General features: G+C 38.7%; 2 protein-coding genes across 2 annotated transcripts in view; one reads left to right on the top strand and one right to left on the bottom strand.

Moving 5' to 3' along the window:
* The window catches only part of METTL21A (methyltransferase 21A, HSPA lysine), a 146,614-nt gene extending 142,721 nt beyond the window's left edge, over positions 1–3,893 (bottom strand). The window contains exon 1 of the mRNA XM_053698633.1: positions 3,773–3,893. The gene's annotated coding sequence lies outside the window, so the exon portion shown is untranslated. The remainder of the gene's footprint in view (positions 1–3,772) is intronic.
* A 222-nt stretch (positions 3,894–4,115) lies between these two features.
* CCNYL1 (cyclin Y like 1) overlaps positions 4,116–20,054 on the top strand; it is a 201,419-nt gene continuing 185,480 nt past the window's right edge. The window contains exon 1 of the mRNA XM_053698631.1: positions 4,116–4,467. Within this exon, the coding sequence (XP_053554606.1) occupies positions 4,302–4,467 (166 nt within the window). The 5' untranslated portion in view covers positions 4,116–4,301. The remainder of the gene's footprint in view (positions 4,468–20,054) is intronic.

Raw genomic sequence — 20,054 nt, 5'->3', positions numbered from 1 at the left:
ACAAGCTTCTAGCAACCAGAAGCAATAAATAATGAGACTTAAATAATGTGGAGACAAAAATGACGCCCATATTTTTTAGCGCCAAAAAAAGACGCCCACATTATTTGGCGCCTAAATGCTTTTGGCGCCAAAAATGACGCCACATCCGGAACGCCGACATTTTTGACGCAAAAAAACGTCAAAAAATGACGCAACTTCCGGCGACACGTATGACGCCGGAAACAGAAAAAAATTTTTGCGCCAAAAAAGTCCGCGCCAAGAATGACGCAATAAAATGAAGCATTTTCTGCCCCCGCGAGCCTAACAGCCCACAGGGAAAAAGTCAAATTTTTTAAGGTAAGAAAAAATGATTGAAACAAATGCATTTATCCCAAATATGAAACTGACTGTCTGAAAAGAGTCAAGGCAAATAAATGTTTGAATACATATATTTAGAACTTTATAAACAAAGTGCCCAACCATAGCTTAGAGTGTCACAGAAAATAAGATTTACTTACCCCAGGACACTCATCTACATGTTTGTAGAAAGCCAAACCAGTACTGAAACGAGAATCAGCAGAGGTAATGGTATATATAAGAGTATATCGTCGATCTGAAAAGGGAGGTAAGAGATGAATCTCTACGACCGATAACAGAGAACCTATGAAATAGACCCCGTAGAAGGAGATCACTGCATTCAAATAGGCAATACTCTCCTCACATCCCTCTGACATTCACTGCACGCTGAGAGGAAAACCGGGCTCCAACTTGCTGCGGAGCGCATATCAACGTAGAATCTAGCACAAACTTACTTCACCACCTCCATCGGAGGCAAAGTTTGTAAAACTGAATTGTGGGTGTGGTGAGGGGTGTATTTATAGGCATTTTAAGGTTTGGGAAACTTTGCCCCTCCTGGTAGGAATGTATATCCCATACGTCACTAGCTCATGGACTCTTGCTAATTACATGAAAGAAACACACTTTTTCTAACTTTGACCCCCAAAATCTGTTACACATCTACAACCACCAAAAAACACCCATGCTAAATAGTTTCTAAATTTTGTCCTGAGTTTAGAAATACCCAATGTTTACATGTTCTTTGTTTTTTTTTGCAAGTTATAGGGAAATAAATACAAGTAGCACTTTGCTATTTCCAAACCACTTTTTTTCAAAATTAGCGCTAGTTACATTGGGACACTGATATCTTTCAGGAATACCTGAATATCCCATGACATGTATATATTTTTTTTTAGAAGACATCCCAAAGTATTGATCAAGACCCATTTAAGTATATTTCATGCAACCATCTCACTACCAAATGCGATCAAATAAAAAAAATTGTTCACTTTTTCACAAATTGTTTCACAAACTTTAGGTTTCTCACTGAAATTATTTACAAACAACTTGTGCAATTATGGCATAAATGGTTGTAAATGCTTCTCTGGGATCCCCTTTGTCAGAAATAGCAGACATATATGGCTTTGGCATTGCTTTTTGGTATTTAGAAGGCCGCTAAATGCCACTGTGCACCACACGTGTACCCAAAGTATTGATCTAGGTCCATTTTGGTATATTTCATGCCACCATTTCACCGCCAAATGCGAACAAATAAAAAAAAAGCGTTACATTTTTCACAATTTTAGGTTTCTCACTGAAATTATTTACAAACAGCTTGTGCAATTATGGCATAAATTGTTGTAAAAGCTTCTCTGGGATCCCCTTTGTTCAGAAATAGCAGACATATATGGCTTTGCTTTTTGGTAATTAGAAGGCCGCTAAATGCCACTGCGCACCACACGTGTATAATGCCCAGCATTGAAGGGGTTAATTAGGGAGCTTGTAGGGTTAATTTTAGCTTTAGTGTAGGTATCAACCTCCCACATGACACATCACACCCCCTGATCCCTCCCAAACAGCTCTCTTCCCTCCCCCACCCCACAATTGTCCCCGCCATCTTAAGTACTGGCAGTAAGTCTGCCAGTACTAAAATAAGAGTTTTTTGGGGATTTAAAAAAAAAATAATAATAATAATTCTGCTCTGTAGGATCCCCCCTTAGCACCCAACCTCCCTGATCCCCCCCAAACAGCTCTCTAACCCCCCTCTCTGCCTTATTATGCGCCATATTGGGTACTGGCAGCTGTCTGCCAGTACCCAGTTTGAAATCAAATGTTTTATTTTATTATTTTAAAACTACTATTTTCTGTAGTGTAGCTGCCCCCCTCAACCCCCAACCTCCCTGATCCTTAAAATGTATAATGTTCCCACCCTCTCTCCCACCAAGTACCACCTTACTTGTTGTTCCATAGTGTAGGGTTCCCACTCCCGCACGTGCACGCGCACCCGCGCACGCACTCGATCCCGCCCCCCTTCCCACCGATGGCCACCCACCCGCCTCCCTGGATCAGCTCCCACCCACCAACGAACATAGCCATTGATGGCCGATGCAGAGAGGGCCACAGGGTGGCTCTCTCTGCATCGGACGGCTAAAAAATGTTATAGCAGGATGCCTCAATATCGAGGCATCACTGCTATAACATGAAAGCAGTTGGAAGTGATCAGGATCGCTTCCACTGCTTTCAAAGACCAACGACGTACGGGGTACGCCCTTGGTCATTAACTGCATTTTTTTGCAGGACGTACCCCATACGTCGTTGGTCGTTAAGGGGTTAAAGGCACATGAAACCCAATTTTTTTTCTTTCATGATTTAGAAAGAGCATGTCATTTTAAACAACTTTATAATTTACTTCTATTATCTAATTTGCTTCATTCTCTTGATATCACTTGCTGAAAAGCATATCTAGATATGCTCAGTAGCTGCTGATTGGTTGCTGCACAGAGGCCTTGTGTGATTGGCTCACACATGTGCATTGCTATTTCTTCAACAAAGGATATCTAAAGAATTGAGCAAATTAGATAATAGAAGTAAATTGGAAAGTTGTTTAAAATTACATGCCCTATCTGAATCATAAAAGTTTAATTTTGACTAAACTGTCCCTTTAAGCATCAAAATTTACATTCACTTTAATAGACTACAGTATAATGTAAATATAACTTTTATAAACACTAGGAAACAAAAACAATAGTGTGACTCACTTTAGTACTATATTCACTTTATCGCGGTGATCTGGAACCAAACCCGCAATATCTCAGAGGTATGCCTGTATGTACATCCTGTGAATCTTGCACATGCTCAGTAAGAGCTGGTGCATTGGAAAATAATTTTATTTTTAAAAAGATTGAGCACATTTAAATAACAGAAGTGAATTGGAGCGTTGTTTAAAATTGTGTACTCTATCTGAATCATAAAAATGTAATTTTGAGTTAACTGCCCTTTTAACCAATAGCTATTGTGTCATCATAGATTAGTTTAGGGTTGATCACAATCATTTAGAAAAACGTATCAAATCATTTATATTCAAAAATCCCCATATACTCTAATGTTGGTTTTCAGTTGAAAACCAAGCAGGCGTGTTTGAATGCTAGTGCAGTGGGCACACACAGCATATGTGCATACATTGCTGAACTATGTAAGATTAGAACACGTTTACAAATATTAACATATTAAAAATTCAATTGATCTCATGCACAATTTTGAATATTATCATGAAGGTACTTTGACAATAACCCAGCTATTAAAACTGTTTTAGTAACTCTTATTTAACATACATAAGAGATATCCTATAATGAAAATAATGCCAAAACGTGCAACTATATGTAAATATAGATACAACTTATAATGCAGTAATTTTCTTTCTCTTCATCTGTACATGATTTTATATTTATACACCCACCTCTAAAATACGTTTCACACCACTTCCCGAGATTTCTGCAGAATTGTCTCCTTTAAATATGAATGTAAATACCTAGAGAAGCTATACAGGACACGAAGACGCAGGCAGTGCGTGTCATGCCTCTTTTTCAACCTAAAAGTCAGATAAACCAAGTTAATTGGAGAATGTGCAATCCATGCCTGGCCCACTGTTTCTATGATTGGTAGTGAAGCTATCCAATCGGCAAAGAAGACCGATGCGTAGTTTAGTTTTGATTGGCTGCATTCCCTTTTGCAGGAAAAAGGGGGTTGGGTATGGCGAGTAGCAGTCTGCGTGCTGCCCGTGACGCTAGGGAGGTGTGATGCGCGTCACGCAGCCACTCCCGCATTCTGTTCCTGTGGGACCGGTCGCTAGAGAAAATAGGAGGATGCGGTGGTCAAGCCCGCAGTGGTAGCGGTAATATCGCCGCTTCTTTGGTTCCGGTGACCCTGTGCTTCCTTCCACATATGCAGCAGCTGTGAGATACCCTTAGGAAGGGGAGCCGGGCAATATGGGCAACACCGTGACTTGTTGCGTGTCCCCGGACGCCAGCCCGAAGTCCGGCCGGGATCGAGGGGTGGTAGAGCGCGATGATCCCTGTCAAATAGAAGTGGAGCTCAGAGAGGCGGACCCTGGATCGCACTTGCAGCATATCAGCGATCGCGAGTTGCCAGATGGTAAGGTGCTCTCATCCTGCTGGCTGCCGGTACTCATGAGGTGTCTAAGCCCGTTATCTTATCAGGTTATTAATGTGCAGGCCATGTAGGTGCAGGGAAGGCTGGATATGTCATGTTGCTCTTCGTATCGTAGTATTATAACTTGAAGTATTACACGATTTAATAGCCATTGGTAGCCAAGTCTTCTTTCTTGAGTAGATTTACTCATCTTTTTAACTGTTATGCTCACTTCATTATGGGGATCTGTTGTACTTTATATTCAGCAGTATGTGGTGGAATTAAAACCATTCTAAATAAATGGGGCGCATTTTATTGCCACTGACATTTTGTTTACATTGCAGGCGATTTCTTACAATATAAAGGATAGATAACCATTTTTGTAAGGAATTGCTTTTGCTATGTGTGGCTCTTAACAGAGTTATTTTTGTTAGTGTCCTTTTCTTTTACAGTGTCAGGAGTGCTTGTACATGGTTATAATGATCTTTATAAAGTACCAATACCATATGCAGCACTTGAAAACTGTATATCACATAAATTACCTTATGCAGTGATACAAAAGTGCGTATAAATGCCTCCTGCAAATCTATGTGTTTAACCCATGTAAAGGGGATAAAGACACAGGTAAATTACTGTGCAGGAGCCGCACAGAACTGATTGTCTTAGCAGAAGCTGCCACTTATCCAATCAGCAGCACTAAGTGCACAGTTGGGTTGAGCTGGGACCACCAATTCTTTGCAGTTACTGGGTGGTAATTTTACCTATGTGTTAAACACAGACTTTTTAGATCAGTAGTGGTAAAATTGCATGATATAACAAATTACCATGTCCTTTTTCCACTGTAATGCCTTTTAAAGATCTACAGATTACCAGCTACCTCATTGGAGTTAGGAAGCAGTTAGTTCTTATGCGCCCCCTCAAGGCAGAACATGCTGTGATCTGAGATGTCAGTGCAGAAAATGCAGCACGTCTGCAAAAATATGACGCATGCAGGAATTCTAAGCACTTTCGCTTTGCAGCGCTGTTCTCTTTAAACAGTGCTGTGCTTTGGCTGCACTGTTAAGTTTTTTTTTAACACACAAGCAGCACATTGATTGATGAGTCTGTCAAGGGTTTATTCAACCCCGTCCCCTATTCTTTCCTGATCTGCAAAGCTTTGACTCCTGAATGTAAGACATTCTTGTGAGCACTGCAGCATGTTAATGCATTTTTACATTATTAAGTGATTTTTAGAACGAGCCACAAAAGCATATTTATTCAAAAGACATTTCAAAAACTTAAAGGGACACTGTACCCAATTTTTTTCTTTTGTGATTCAGATAGAGCATGCAATTTTAAGCAACTTTCTAATTTACTTCTATTATCAATTTTTCTTCGTTCTCTTGATATCTTTATTTGAAAAAGAAGGCATCTAAGCTGAGGAGCCAGCAAATTTGTGGTTCAGAACCATGGACAGCAATTGTTTATTGGTGCTGCCCAATCAGCAAGGACAACCCAGGTTGATCACCAAAAATGGGCCGGCATCTAAACTTAAATTCTTGCTTTTCAAATAAACATACCAAGAGAATGAAGAAAATTTGATAATAGGAGTACATTAGAAAGTTGCTTCAAATTGCATGCTCTATCTGAATCACAAAAGAAAAAAATTGGGTACAGTGTCCCTTTAACAAAATTAATTTTTTTTCGTTGCAGCTAATTTGCAATGCAATTTTCAACTGCTGGAATGTTGTAAAACTTAAAAAAATGCTTTATTCTCCAGTTTAATAAACACATCACAATTGTGCTTTTGTTTTATTGTAACTGCCTAATTCAAAGGGACAGTCTACTCCAACTCCAGAATTGTTATTGTTTACAAAGATAGATAATCCCTTTATTACCCCTTCCACAGTTTTGCATAACAAACATGATTATATTTATGTACTTTTTACCTCTTTGATTGCCTTGTATTTAAAGGTGGTAATATAAAATTAGTGCCGGTTTTTTAATAATTCTATTAAAAACAAGGGCACTTTAATTCATCAAAATTGACATTTCAAGTGTTTTCTTGAAAAACTTACCTTTTTAATCCTGAGAGCCGCTGCACTGCTTCCTCCGCCCGTCACAAGTCCTCTTTTAGGGTCCAAAATGACAAATCCGGCTTCATCCAATCACAGCGTTCCCTCAAGCCATGATCCCCCCCGGGGGGAACACTGTGCTTGGAACTGTGCTTGGAGGAAACCAGATTTGTCATTTCTGACGTAAGCAGAGGCTTCCGATGGCCGGGGGAAACGATGGAGCAGCTTTCAGGATTAAAAGTTGTTTTTTTTTGTTTGTTTTTTTAAGAATATGCTTGAAATGTCAATTTTGATGAATTAAAGTGCCCTTGTTTTTAATAGGATTATTAAAAACTGGGCACTTATTCATCAAAATTGACCTTCACTTTAAGGATAAAAACAACCTTTATTTCCAATACATCTGAGTCATATGTAAGGTGACGTTTCAGGCACCTAGCCCTTAATCATGCATGTGCATGTCATCAGCTGCACTTTATTGGAAGGAGAAAAATAATAATAATAATTTATTTACCTAAAACAACATATTTAATTTTTATTGCTTCAATTGCATTTCAAGCAATCTATTTAGTGAGCTTCTTGAAACTTAGTATGGGTTGATTCTGTTTACATATATATGCAGAGGAGCAAAATGTATTAAAGGGACAGTAAAGTCAAAATTAAACTTTCATGATTTAAAAAGAAATGCATTTTTTTTTTAGCAATTTTTCAATTTACTTATCTAATTTGCTTTCTACTCTTGGTATCTATTGTTGAAAAGCATACATAGGTTGGCTCAGAAGCAATGCCTTACTGTGAGCTAGCTGCTTGTCACTGTTTCACCCAACGTGTTCAGCTAGACCCAGTAGAGAACTACTCTTCAACAAAGGATACCAAGTGAATGAAGCAAATCTGATAATAGAAGTCAATCTAAAAATTGTATGCTCTATCTGAAACCTAAAAGTTTTCTTAAATTATTTCCCTTTAATGTCTTTCTCAATTCTGTATGTTTATTTTATAACATTGTTGCTGTGAAGAAGGATCATGTTATTTCTGTAGACACAAATTATCTTTAGATAGATTTTTTTTTTTTTCCTCAAAAAGCATTTTATTTAAAAAAACAAAAAAATCCTCTTTAAATTAAAAAAATAGAAATCTTTGTTTCAAGATCATAAAATAATAATAATAATCGGATTTTTATCCACCCTCTTTACCATCATGAAATAGAGGGCTGTATCACTATTTATTTCAGCATTCTACCAATCTATGGTTTACTCTTAACAAGGCACAAAGTAGCTAAAGTCCAAAGAGGAAAAAACTACATTAAATATTTCTAACCTCGATCGTCCAAATTAATTTTTACTCCAAACTCTCAACTGGCCCTCACTGCAATTAGACATGGCCTCACACCCCAAGAGCAGTTAACCCCAATTGTACCCCAGATTCCCCACTGCAAAAGTGTTGAAAAAGGGTAGCTGACCCCTTTTTCATATCTCCTTTTAAAAATATCCCCATAATCATTAAAAGGACAGTAAACACGAGAATTGTTGTTGTTTATAAAGATAGATAATCCCTTTTATTACCCATTCCCCAAATTTTGCATAACCTACACAGTTATAATAATACTTTTTACCTCTGTGATTACCTTTTATCTATGCCTCTGCAAACTGCCCCTTATTTCAGTTCTTTTGACAGACATGCATTTTTAGCCAATCAGTGCTGACTCCCAGGAGCTTCACGTGCCTGAGCTCAATGTTATCTTTATGAAACACATAAACTAATGCCCTCTAGTGGTGAAAAACTGTCAAAATGCTTTCAGATTAGAGGCAGTCTTCAAGGTCTAAGAAATTGGCACATGAACCTCCTAGATTTAGCTTTCAACTAAGAATACCAAGAGAACAAAGCAAAATTGGTAATAAAAGTAAATTGGAAAGCTGTTTAAAATGTCATGCCCTATTTAATTCATGAAATATTGTTTTTGACTTTACTGTCCCTTTAAAATGAAGTGTTCAAGCAGAAAAAAAAGTAAAATCCATAGTGACTGTTATAACGTGGAATAAAGTATGTAATTTTATTTTCTGAAATTATATTTTGGCTTGGCAAATTCTGAAAGCAACTTAGTCACATTTCCTACAATGTTTGCTTCTGGCTCCTAGCCTTTTAGATTATTCTACATATTTCTACTAGGCATAGGCAATCTGCAGCTTTGTTGGCTGCTGAATGCGGAAGTAGGCGGATTAATTCTTGTGAAAGATCACCACACTAAAATCTGTGCACCGAATATAGCTGAAGCCCACAAGGGGCTGCCTACTTCTGCATTAGGGCAGCTAACGAAGCTGTCAAATGTCAATGCAAAAAAATCACGTGGATGGTTTCGAAAATTGAAAGTTTAGGTGTGCAAAGCTAAATTTGTTTTAGCTTTACATCTATACACCACTTTAGTTAAAGGGACACTCAAGTCAAAATAACATTTTAGAGCATGTAGAAGACATTTTCCAATTTACTTCCATTGTCAAATTTTGCAAATTTTTTTATTATACACATACTTGAGGGTATACATATACTAGTCTGTGATTGGCTGATGTCTGTCACATGATACAGGGGCCCGGAAAATGGGAGAAAAATTAAGTTGTCAGAAAAAAATCTTAATCATTGTCTTTTTATTATGTACTTGCTAATTATGTAATTCAGTGGTCCTTTAAACATAGGAAGCCAATATGTTGGCCTTTATTTCCTATACATAAATATAAACAGACTTCTGTCTCCAAGAAAACTTCTTGTAAAATTTTTTTTTTTTTTTTTACCATTACAGTTTTTGTATATAGTGCTGCAGGGCATACTTGCCATTCCTCCTTTATTCTATGATGCTTGTAACAAGGGCAGCTGATCGGTAGTGCTTCCTCTAATCGACTTAAACTTTAAATCAATGCATGATCTAAAGCTCTCCGCTCAGGCGAGTTTGTCATCAGTATGGCGAGGTCCCTCAAAAGAGTTTTAGAAATGCAAATTTAGCTTGACAGCTGTTTCTCTTGCAATGCAGGGCTCTGGGTGTGAATGAGAGACAACTACATTACAATACAAGGTCTAAAATAATTTAATTTTAATAGTTGTTTATCACAGACAAGGTGTTCATAAAAATATATGCAATCTGCCAATAATAAATGTATGGCATATTGTGTCTGTGCAATCCCTGAGTTTCCCTTCTTTACAAAGATTGGTTGGTTACCTGGAACCTTAGGTTGTGTGGTGCACAAGTGTCCAGCACTTTTCACTCAAGTAACAATTAATTGCTTCTGCCTTTCTAATTGAATGTGAAATGTTGTGCATGGTACAGCTATGCACCACTGGTTCTCTGAGACCTGGAGAGCGATTGCCACTCACATACTGTGTAATGCTGTGTGATTTGAAGCCTGTGAATGCAAACACGTTTTTTACATGGGTAAAATGGTTTATAAACCATAGGAAGGCACTAATCATATAATTGGTCCTGCTATAATTGGGACATAGAACAAAATCAATCCATTGCCATAACTTTGATATCAACGTAAATTGTTATTATATTATTACAGCAGTAATGGTTTACGTCTTGGCAGAGGTGAGAAAATCTCAGGAGTCTTAACACTTACTCCCTCCTATATAATCTTTTCCTTACAGTTTTGTGTTCTAAAAAACAAATCTATATGACTTCTATATTGGTCTTATATAAGTTTGTTCTTGCACGTAGCACTCTTTTATTTTGCAATGTACATATTCCCTTGTTTTTTTTACGTCCCTTAGCATTTGCTTCCTCTGGCTGAAGAGTAAAGTGGCTTTTGAAGGATAAAAAAATAATCTATAGTTTAACCCCTTAAAGGGACAGTATACACTAATTTTTATATAACTGCATGTAATAGACACTACTATAAAGAATAAGATGCACAGATACTGATATAAAAATCCAGTATAAAACTGTTTAAAAACATACTTAGAAGCTCTCAGTTTAGCTGTGTTGAAAAGGTAGCTGGAAAGCCCACTGCAAGTGGGAAATAAGACACTCACCCCCCCCCACCCCTCTTTTGCATATGAAAAGACCCTTTACACAAACAGGAGCAAGCTGGAGTAGGTAGCTGACGGTATTCACATAAAACTTTGGGGCTTGGTTAGGAGTCTGAAAATCAGAGCAATGTTATTTAAAAATGACAAAACTATAAATTTAAAAAAAAAAAAAAACTTTATGGGCTATATAAATATATCATCTACAAAACATTTATGCAAAGAAAAAATGTGTATAATGTCCCTTTAAGGACAAGGCCATTTTAAATGTCTTACCCTTAAGGACCAGGGCTATTTTTACTTTTCTGCGGTGTTTGTGTTTAGCTGTAATTTTCCTCTTACTCATTTACTGTACCCACACATTATATACCGTTTTTCTCGCCATTAAATGAACTTTCTAAAGATAACATTATTTTCTTCATATCTTATAATTTACTATAATTTTTTTTATAAAATATGATGATAAATGGAAAAAAACACACTTTTTCTAAATTTGACCCCCAAAATATGTTACACATCTACAGCCACCAAAAAAACAACCATGCTAAATAGTTTCTAAATGTCCTGAGTTTAGAAATACCCAATGTTTACATGTTCTTTGGTGTTTTTGCAAGTTATAGGGCCATAAATACAAGTAGCACTCTGCTATTTCAAACCATTTCTCAAAATTATCGATAGTTACATTGTAACACTGAGATCTGTAAGAATCCCTGAATATCCCTTTACGTGTGTGCCAAGAGGCAGAACTTTTTTTCACTTTCTGCGATAAGATTTCTTTTAGTGAAACATTTTTTGCAGCTCATTTTTAAATAAAATAACATTTTAAATTAGCCAGTTACACTTAAGCACACGTTAAAATTGCAATGTGTTGATAAACTGGAGAATAAAGCAATTTTAAAAGTTTTATAATATAGTGCAGTAGTTGAAAATTGGATTGCGAATTAGATGCAGCCAAAAAAATAAATTGTCTCTTGAATAAAAAAACTTTCCTATTCTCTTGGTCTAAATATAGAAATTTACTGCATATTCAAACAACACTTTGCTCTTGATGCACTGTGATAAGGAAAACCTAAACTGTGCAGCCAGAGTATAGCACTGTTTGAAGAGAACAGCCTGATGTGGAGCAGTGCTGCAAAGTTAAATCTCTAACCGTTCCTGCATGTGTCCTGTTCTTTCTGCAGAAATGATGCATTTTCTGCGATGACATCTCAGATCACTGTATGTTCTGCCTTGGGGCGTGTGTGTGTATGTATGTATATAGTATTGTATATAGTATTGATCTAGGCCCATTTTGTTATTTCATGCCACCATTTCTTTTTCACAAACTTTAGGTTTCTCACTGAAATTATTTACAAACAGCTTGTGCAATTATGGCACAAATGGTTGTTAATGCTTCTCTGGGATCCCCTTTCTTCAGAAATAGCAGACACATGGCTTTAGCGTTGCTTTTTGGTAATTAGAAGGCAGCTAAATGCTGCTGTGCACCACACTTGTATTATGCCCAGCAGTGAAGGGGTTAATTAGGTAGCTTGTAGGGTTAATTTTAGCTTTAGCGTAGAGATCAGTCTCCCACCTGACACATCCCACCCCCTGATCCCTCCCTGACCCCTATCAAACAGCTCTATTACCACCCCATCCCACAATTGTCACTGCCATCTTAAGTACTGCCATAGTGTAGCTGCCCCCCCCCCCAATATCCTACCCTCTCCCGCCGATCGGACAGTGGCCTGCGCGCGCTCCCGCCCCCCTCCCGGAACAGTCACCAGTGACTTGTCCAGAGATGGGCCGCCCACCCGCCTCCCTGCAGCTGCTCTCACCCACCAACGATCGGCACTATCGCTGGCCGATGCAGAGAGGGCCACAGAGTGGCTCTCTGCATCGGTGTGCCAAAAAAGGTATTGCAGTGATGCCCCAATATCGAGACATCACTGCAATACCTTGAAAGCGGCTCAAAGCGATTATGATGGCTTCCAGCCGCTTTAAACCCCTTTTAACGACCAGTTTGTGTATGATGTACCCTGTACGATGTGTGTCGTTAAGGGGTTAAACTTTAACTGCATAGTTTTCTGCTGGAAAAGATCAACTATGCTCTGTGCCATATGGATAAACCATCTGCTTCTAGGGCAGAATTATTCCTGCCAAGCTTAAACAATCGTTTTTGCTGTGCTTTTAGACCTGATATTTACTGTATGTTGGTGTTTTTCAAGCTCGCATACTGCTGCAAAATCATATTTTGCTTTTTTTTTTTTTTTCTATGTGTCGAGTCAGTTTGTGTATACAGTAAAAAAAAATTCATAGCAAGCTACATCATTGGTGCCTTTTGTCATTGACTTAGCTGACCAGTGATGCATTGCTGCATGGAAGAGCATTATTTAAACATGTTAAAATTTTAGCTTAAAAATCAAAATAAACACTTTTTTTCCATGCAAATACTAATTGGACCCTAGGGCCTGTTTGCTCACTTATAAGCAGATGCCCCACTGGTTTATTGGGGCACAATAATAGAGGGATATTGCTGCACATCACTGATGAGGCACACACTAGGCTGAAACGTGCGTCTGGGGGTTTTGCGTTTCTCTCGTTCAGAAAGGGATTGCCTGATATTTCGGGGATGGACTGCACTGTTAAGTCAGGATCAGACTGATATGCTACAGGAAAGTTCTTCTCTGTGAAAGGCACATGTTGAGCAAAAAGAGGTTGCTTCTTGGGTGGTAACTAGCCATAGAACAAGCTATTATGCTATTGTTCGTTCCCAGGTTGAGCACTTTTCTCTTAATTATATTTGCACAATGATTTCCTCATGAGCATATAAACTAAAATATAGATATTTTTGTTTTCTTTTTGCTCAGAATGTGAAAATAAAAAAACTAATACAATTTAAAACGGTCCTCTTTTTAGATGCAATATAAAAATATTTGTGTCACACAGGAGTCAACTTGTTAAATCCCTAGTGACATGTACAACCGTGATAAAAAACCCTTTTCCTCCTTCATGTGATTAAGGGCATGGTGAACGAAAGCTTTCCACTCAAGTTCTATTATCTAAAATGATCCCCGGTACTTCAAGATCTTTAGTAAAATGCTTAAAAAAGGCAGATTTTGCTAAACTTCTACAAGGGGCATTCCCTGCATTTTTGTTTGTGAAACCCAGTGCAACATAGCACTTCAATACATGAGTTCTGTTGCATTTATACTTTGTATTTTATATTACTTTATTCTTCAGTTTTGATTTTAACATTTTGAACTTTGCGTTTTGTATTTTATTTTGTATACAGCAGTGCATTAAAGAGACATTATACACTAGATTTTTCTCTGCATAAATGTTTTGTAGATGATCCATTTATATAGCCTATGCAGCTTTTTTTTTTTTTAGTATAGCTTTGCTTATTTTTAAATAACATTGCGCTGATTTTCAAACTCCTAACCAAGCCCCAAAGTTTTAGGAGAATACTGATGTATACCTACTCCAGCTTGCTCCTGTTTGTGTAGAGTCTTTACATATGCAGGGGGAGGGGGGAGTTTCTGCTGTTTTTGCTATAGAACCACTCTCAGTGGGTGTTTCAGCTAACCTTTTTAACAGTGCTAAACTGAGAGCTTCTAAGTAAGTTTGTTAACTGTTTTATACTGGATTTTTAGATCAGTATATGTGCATATTTATTCTTTATAGTAGTGTATATTACATGCAGTTAAATGAAAATTGGTGTATACTGTCCCTTTTTAAGGATTGTGATTTTACAAATTCTGATTATGCTTTCATAGTTTCTTTGTAATTTTAAAGGGACAGTCTACACCAGAATTTTTATTGTTTTAAAAGATAGATAATCCCTTTATTACCCATTTCCCAGTTTTTCATAACCAACAGTTATAATAATATACTTTTAACCTCTGTGATTATCTTGTATCTAAGCCTCTGCAAACTGCCCCTTTTTTCAGTTCTTTTGACAGACTTGCAGTCTAGCCAATCAGTGCCTGCTCCCAGATAACTTCTCGTGCACGAGCACAGTGTTATCTATATGAAATACGTGAACTAACACCCTCTAGTGGTGAAAAACTGTTAAAATGCAATCTGAAAGAGGTGGGCTTCAAGGTCGAAGAAATTAGCATATGAACCTCCTAGGTTAAGCTTTCAACTAAGAATGCTAAGAGAACAAAGCAAAATTGGTGATAAAAGTAAATTGGAAAATTGTTTAAAATTACATGCTCTATCTGAATCATGAAAGTTTATTTTGGCCTAGACTGTCCCTTTAACAAATTCAAATTAGGATCATACTTTGTATATTTATGGTACCTTTTACAAATTAAATTGCAGTTTGCATTTCTTCTATTTAAAACAAAAAAAAAAAAAAAAAAAAACAGCTTTGGTTTTTCCAGAGAGCTCCATTATGTTCTAAGGGCCAGATGATCAAAATTCTCTAGTTTGGAGAGATTTTATAGTGCAGACTTCTAAGAAAAAGGGTGGAACCTGGAGGTCCGAGAGAGATGAGATCCTTTCCATAGAAAGTAATGAAGCTCTCTGGAAAACAAAATTTTACATGGGAGAGAGAAGGTAACCTGGGGCTGTTATAAAGGCTCAGTTTGCATCAATTATAAATGAAACTTAAATATTTTCACTACAATTTAACTTGCTTTTGCCCATAGTTTAGTAAATTGATTTAAATCATGGCTTTTATTTTTAGATAACTTTTCATATTATTTTTCAAGTTATATTAGACTATTACTGATTTGGTTATATATCATTAAATATACATAGATTATGGAGATGTATGAAATTATTGAGAGGTGAACTATCTCCAGTTTAAAGGGATACTCAACCCAATTTTTTTTCTTTTGCGATTCAGATATGCAATTTGAAGCAACTTTCTAATTTATTCCTATTATCAATATTTCTTTGTTCTCTTGGTATCTTTGTTTGGTAAAAAAAAAGAAGCAGGAATGTAAGTTTAGGAGCCCGTCCATCTTTGGTTCAGAACCTGGGTAGCACTTGCTGATTAGTGGCTAAATCGGCATAAAGTTGCAAGTTTACAGACGCATACCCCACATCCCTTTAATAGATTGCCGGGATCCGCATTTGTTGTTGTTTCCTAACCTTAAAGGGACAGTTTACTCAAATTTCTTCCCTTAAATTTGTTCACAATGATCCACTTTACCTGCTGGATTGTATTAAATTGTTTACAAGTATTTCTTTTACCCTTATATTGGCATTTGAAATAGTTGATTTAGCCTTTGGTATCCCCACCTATTCTGAAAGTTTTTGGCCTTAGGGCCAAGATATAAATAAGCTGTGTAAACACAGCCAGCAGAAGAAATTACTCTCCCAGTTAAGAAACGATAAGGTAATAAAATGTTGATATTCCATTGTTCTTTGCAAGTATTGGTGATTGGTTTATGGACATATATAAGATTAAGAAGCATGCATATGTACACAAGGTGATAAAGTAATGAGATCTGATTATACCTTCAAGCTCAACCTATTTTATTAGGCTGTGGCTTCAAACACAAAACCAGCTAATTCAAATACACAATCCCCAATATAAAGGGGAGAACATTTTTGGATGAACTGTCCCTTTAAAAAGCAAATTCTCAAACATTTTATACTGGCAACAAAAGTAATTGGCAACACATTAAGGGAAAACAATTTTACAGTATACTGTCCCTTTTAAGATTTAGCCAGGATTTATTTCTTAAAAGGGCTCCAATTTTAGGCTACAGTTTGGACAATAGTTTGTCAATCTGAGGTCCAAATGAGAGGTTAGGATCAAGTCAAATACCAGCTAATTTTAGCTTAATATTGGCTAAAATTTTAGCAAGGCTGTCGATAAAATCAGCTCGCTGGTGCACCTTCTAAAAACAGAATTTATGTTTACCTGATAAATTACTTTCTCCAACGGTGTGTCTGGTCCACGGCGTCATCCTTACTTGTGGGATATTCTCTTCCCCAACAGGAAATGGCAAAGAGCCCAGCAAAGCTGGTCACATGATCCCTCCTAGGCTCCGCCTTCCCCAGTCATTCGACCGACGTAAAGGAGGAATATTTGCATAGGAGAAATCATATGATACCGTGGTGACTGTAGTTAAAGAAAATAAATTATCAGACCTGATTAAAAAACCAGGGCGGGCCGTGGACCGGACACACCGTTGGAGAAAGTAATTTATCAGGTAAACATAAATTCTGTGTTCTCCAACATAGGTGTGTCCGGTCCACGGCGTCATCCTTACTTGTGGGAACCAATACCAAAGCTTTAGGACACGGATGAAGGGAGGGAGCAAATCAGGTCACCTAGATGGAAGGCACCACGGCTTGCAAAACCTTTCTCCCAAAAATAGCCTCAGAAGAAGCAAAAGTATCAAATTTGTAAAATTTAGTAAAAGTGTGCAGTGAAGACCAAGTCGCTGCCTTACATATCTGATCAACAGAAGCCTCGTTCTTGAAGGCCCATGTGGAAGCCACAGCCCTAGTGGAATGAGCTGTGATTCTTTCAGGAGGCTGCCGTCCGGCAGTTTCGTAAGCCAATCTGATGATGCTTTTAAGCCAAAAAGAGAGAGAGGTAGAAGTAGCTTTTTGACCTCTCCTTTTACCAGAATAAACAACAAACAAGGAAGATGTTTGTCTAAAATCCTTTGTAGCATCTAAATAGAATTTTAGAGCACGAACTACATCCAAATTGTGCAACAAACGTTCCTTCTTTGAAACTGGATTCGGACACAAAGAAGGCACGACTATCTCCTGGTTAATGTTTTTGTTAGAAACAACTTTCGGAAGAAAGCCAGGTTTAGTACGCAAAACCACCTTATCTGCATGGAACACCAGATAAGGAGGAGAACACTGCAGAGCAGATAATTCTGAAACTCTTCTAGCAGAAGAAATTGCAACCAAAAACAAAACTTTCCAAGATAACTTAATATCAACGGAATGTAAGGGTTCAAACGGAACCCCCTGAAGAACTGAAAGAACTAAATTGAGACTCCAAGGAGGAGTCAAAGGTTTGTAAACAGGCTTGATTCTAACCAGAGCCTGAACAAAGGCTTGAACATCTGGCACAGCTGCCAGCTTTTTGTGAAGTAACACAGACAAGGCAGAAATCTGTCCTTTCAGAGAACTTGCAGATAATCCTTTCTCCAAACCTTCTTGAAGAAAGGCTAGAATCTTAGGAATTTTTATCTTGTCCCAAGGGAATCCTTTAGATTCACACCAACAGATATATTTTTTCCATATTTTGTGGTAGATTTTTCTAGTTACAGGCTTTCTGGCCTGAACAAGAGTATCAATGACAGAATCTGAGAACCCTCGCTTTGATAAGATCAAGCGTTCAATCTCCAAGCAGTCAGTTGGAGTGAGACCAGATTCGGATGTTCGAACGGACCTTGAACAAGAAGGTCTCGTCTCAAAGGTAGCTTCCATGGTGGAGCCGATGACATATTCACCAGGTCTGCATACCAAGTCCTGCGTGGCCACGCAGGAGCTATCAAGATCACCGATGCCCTCTCCTGATTGATCCTGGCTACCAGCCTGGGGATGAGAGGAAACGGCGGGAATACATAAGCTAGTTTGAAGGTCCAAGGTGCTACTAGTGCATCTACTAGAGTCGCCTTGGGATCCCTGGATCTGGACCCGTAGCAAGGAACCTTGAAGTTCTGACGAGAGGCCATCAGATCCATGTCTGGAATGCCCCACAATTGAGTAATTTGGGCAAAGATTTCCGGATGGAGTTCCCACTCCCCCGGATGAAATGTCTGACGACTCAGAAAATCCGCTTCCCAATTTTCCACTCCTGGGATGTGGATTGCAGACAAGTGGCAGGAGTGAGCCTCCGCCCATTGAATGATTTTGGTCACTTCTTCCATCGCCAGGGAACTCCTTGTTCCCCCCTGATGGTTGATGTACGCAACAGTCGTCATGTTGTCTGATTGAAACCGTATGAATTTGGCCTTTGCTAGCTGAGGCCAAGCCTTGAGAGCATTGAATATCGCTCTCAGTTCCAGAATATTTATCGGGAGAAGAGATTCTTCCCGAGACCAAAGACCCTGAGCTTTCAGGGGTCCCCAGACCGCGCCCCAGCCCACCAGACTGGCGTCGGTCGTGACAATGACCCACTCTGGTCTGCGGAAGCTCATCCCCTGTGACAGGTTGTCCAGGGACAGCCACCAACGGAGTGAATCTCTGGTCCTCTGATCTACATGTATCGTCGGAGACAAGTCTGTATAATCCCCATTCCACTGACTGAGCATGCACAGTTGTAATGGTCTTAGATGAATTCGCGCAAAAGGAACTATGTCCATTGCCGCTACCATCAAACCTATTACTTCCATGCACTGCGCTATGGAAGGAAGAGGAACAGAATGAAGTATTTGACAAGAGTTTAGAAGTTTTGATTTTCTGGCCTCTGTCAGAAAGATCCTCATTTCTAAGGAGTCTATTACTGTTCCCAAGAAGGGAACCCTTGTTGATGGAGATAGAGAACTTTTTTCTACGTTCACTTTCCACCCGTGAGATCTGAGAAAGGCCAGGACAATGTCCGTGTGAGCCTTTGCTTGTGGAAGGGACGACGCTTGAATCAGTATGTCGTCCAAGTAAGGTACTACTGCAATGCCCCTTGGTCTTAGCACCGCTAGAAGGGACCCTAGTACCTTTGTGAAAATTCTTGGAGCAGTGGCTAATCCGAACGGAAGTGCCACAAACTGGTAATGCTTGTCCAGAAATGCGAACCTTAGGAACCGATGATGTTCCTTGTGGATAGGAATATGTAGATACGCATCCTTTAAATCCACCGTGGTCATGAATTGACCTTCCTGGATGGAAGGAAGAATTGTTCGAATGGTTTCCATTTTGAACGATGGAACCTTGAGAAACTTGTTTAGGATCTTGAGATCTAAGATTGGTCTGAATGTTCCCTCTTTTTTGGGAACTACGAACAGATTGGAGTAGAACCCCATCCCTTGTTCTCCTAATGGAACAGGATGAATCACTCCCATTTTTAACAGGTCTTCTACACAATGTAAGAATGCCTGTTTTTTTATGTGGTCTGAAGACAATTGAGACCTGTGGAACCTCCCCCTTGTGGGGAAGCCCCTTGAATTCCAGAAGATAACCTTGGGAGACTATTTCTAGCGCCCAAGGATCCAGAACATCTCTTGCCCAAGCCTGAGCGAAGAGAGAGAGTCTGCCCCCCACCAGATCCGGTCCCGGATCGGGGGCCAACATCTCATGCTGTCTTGGTAGCAGTGGCAGGTTTCTTGGCCTGCTTACCTTTGTTCCAGCCTTGCATTGGCCTCCAGGCTGGCTTGGCTTGAGAAGTATTACCCTCTTGCTTAGAGGACGTAGCACTTGGGGCTGGTCCGTTTCTGCGAAAGGGACGAAAATTAGGTTTATTTTTGGCCTTGAAAGACCTATCCTGAGGAAGGGCGTGGCCCTTGCCCCCAGTGATATCAGAAATAATCTCTTTCAAGTCAGGGCCAAACAGCGTTTTCCCCTTGAAAGGAATGTTAAGCAATTTGTTCTTGGAAGACGCATCCGCTGACCAAGATTTTAGCC

The sequence above is a fragment of the Bombina bombina genome, chromosome 1, assembly GCF_027579735.1.
Source record: "Bombina bombina isolate aBomBom1 chromosome 1, aBomBom1.pri, whole genome shotgun sequence".
Taxonomy (NCBI): domain Eukaryota; kingdom Metazoa; phylum Chordata; class Amphibia; order Anura; family Bombinatoridae; genus Bombina; species Bombina bombina.
This window is presented reverse-complemented; position numbering and strand designations above follow the sequence as displayed.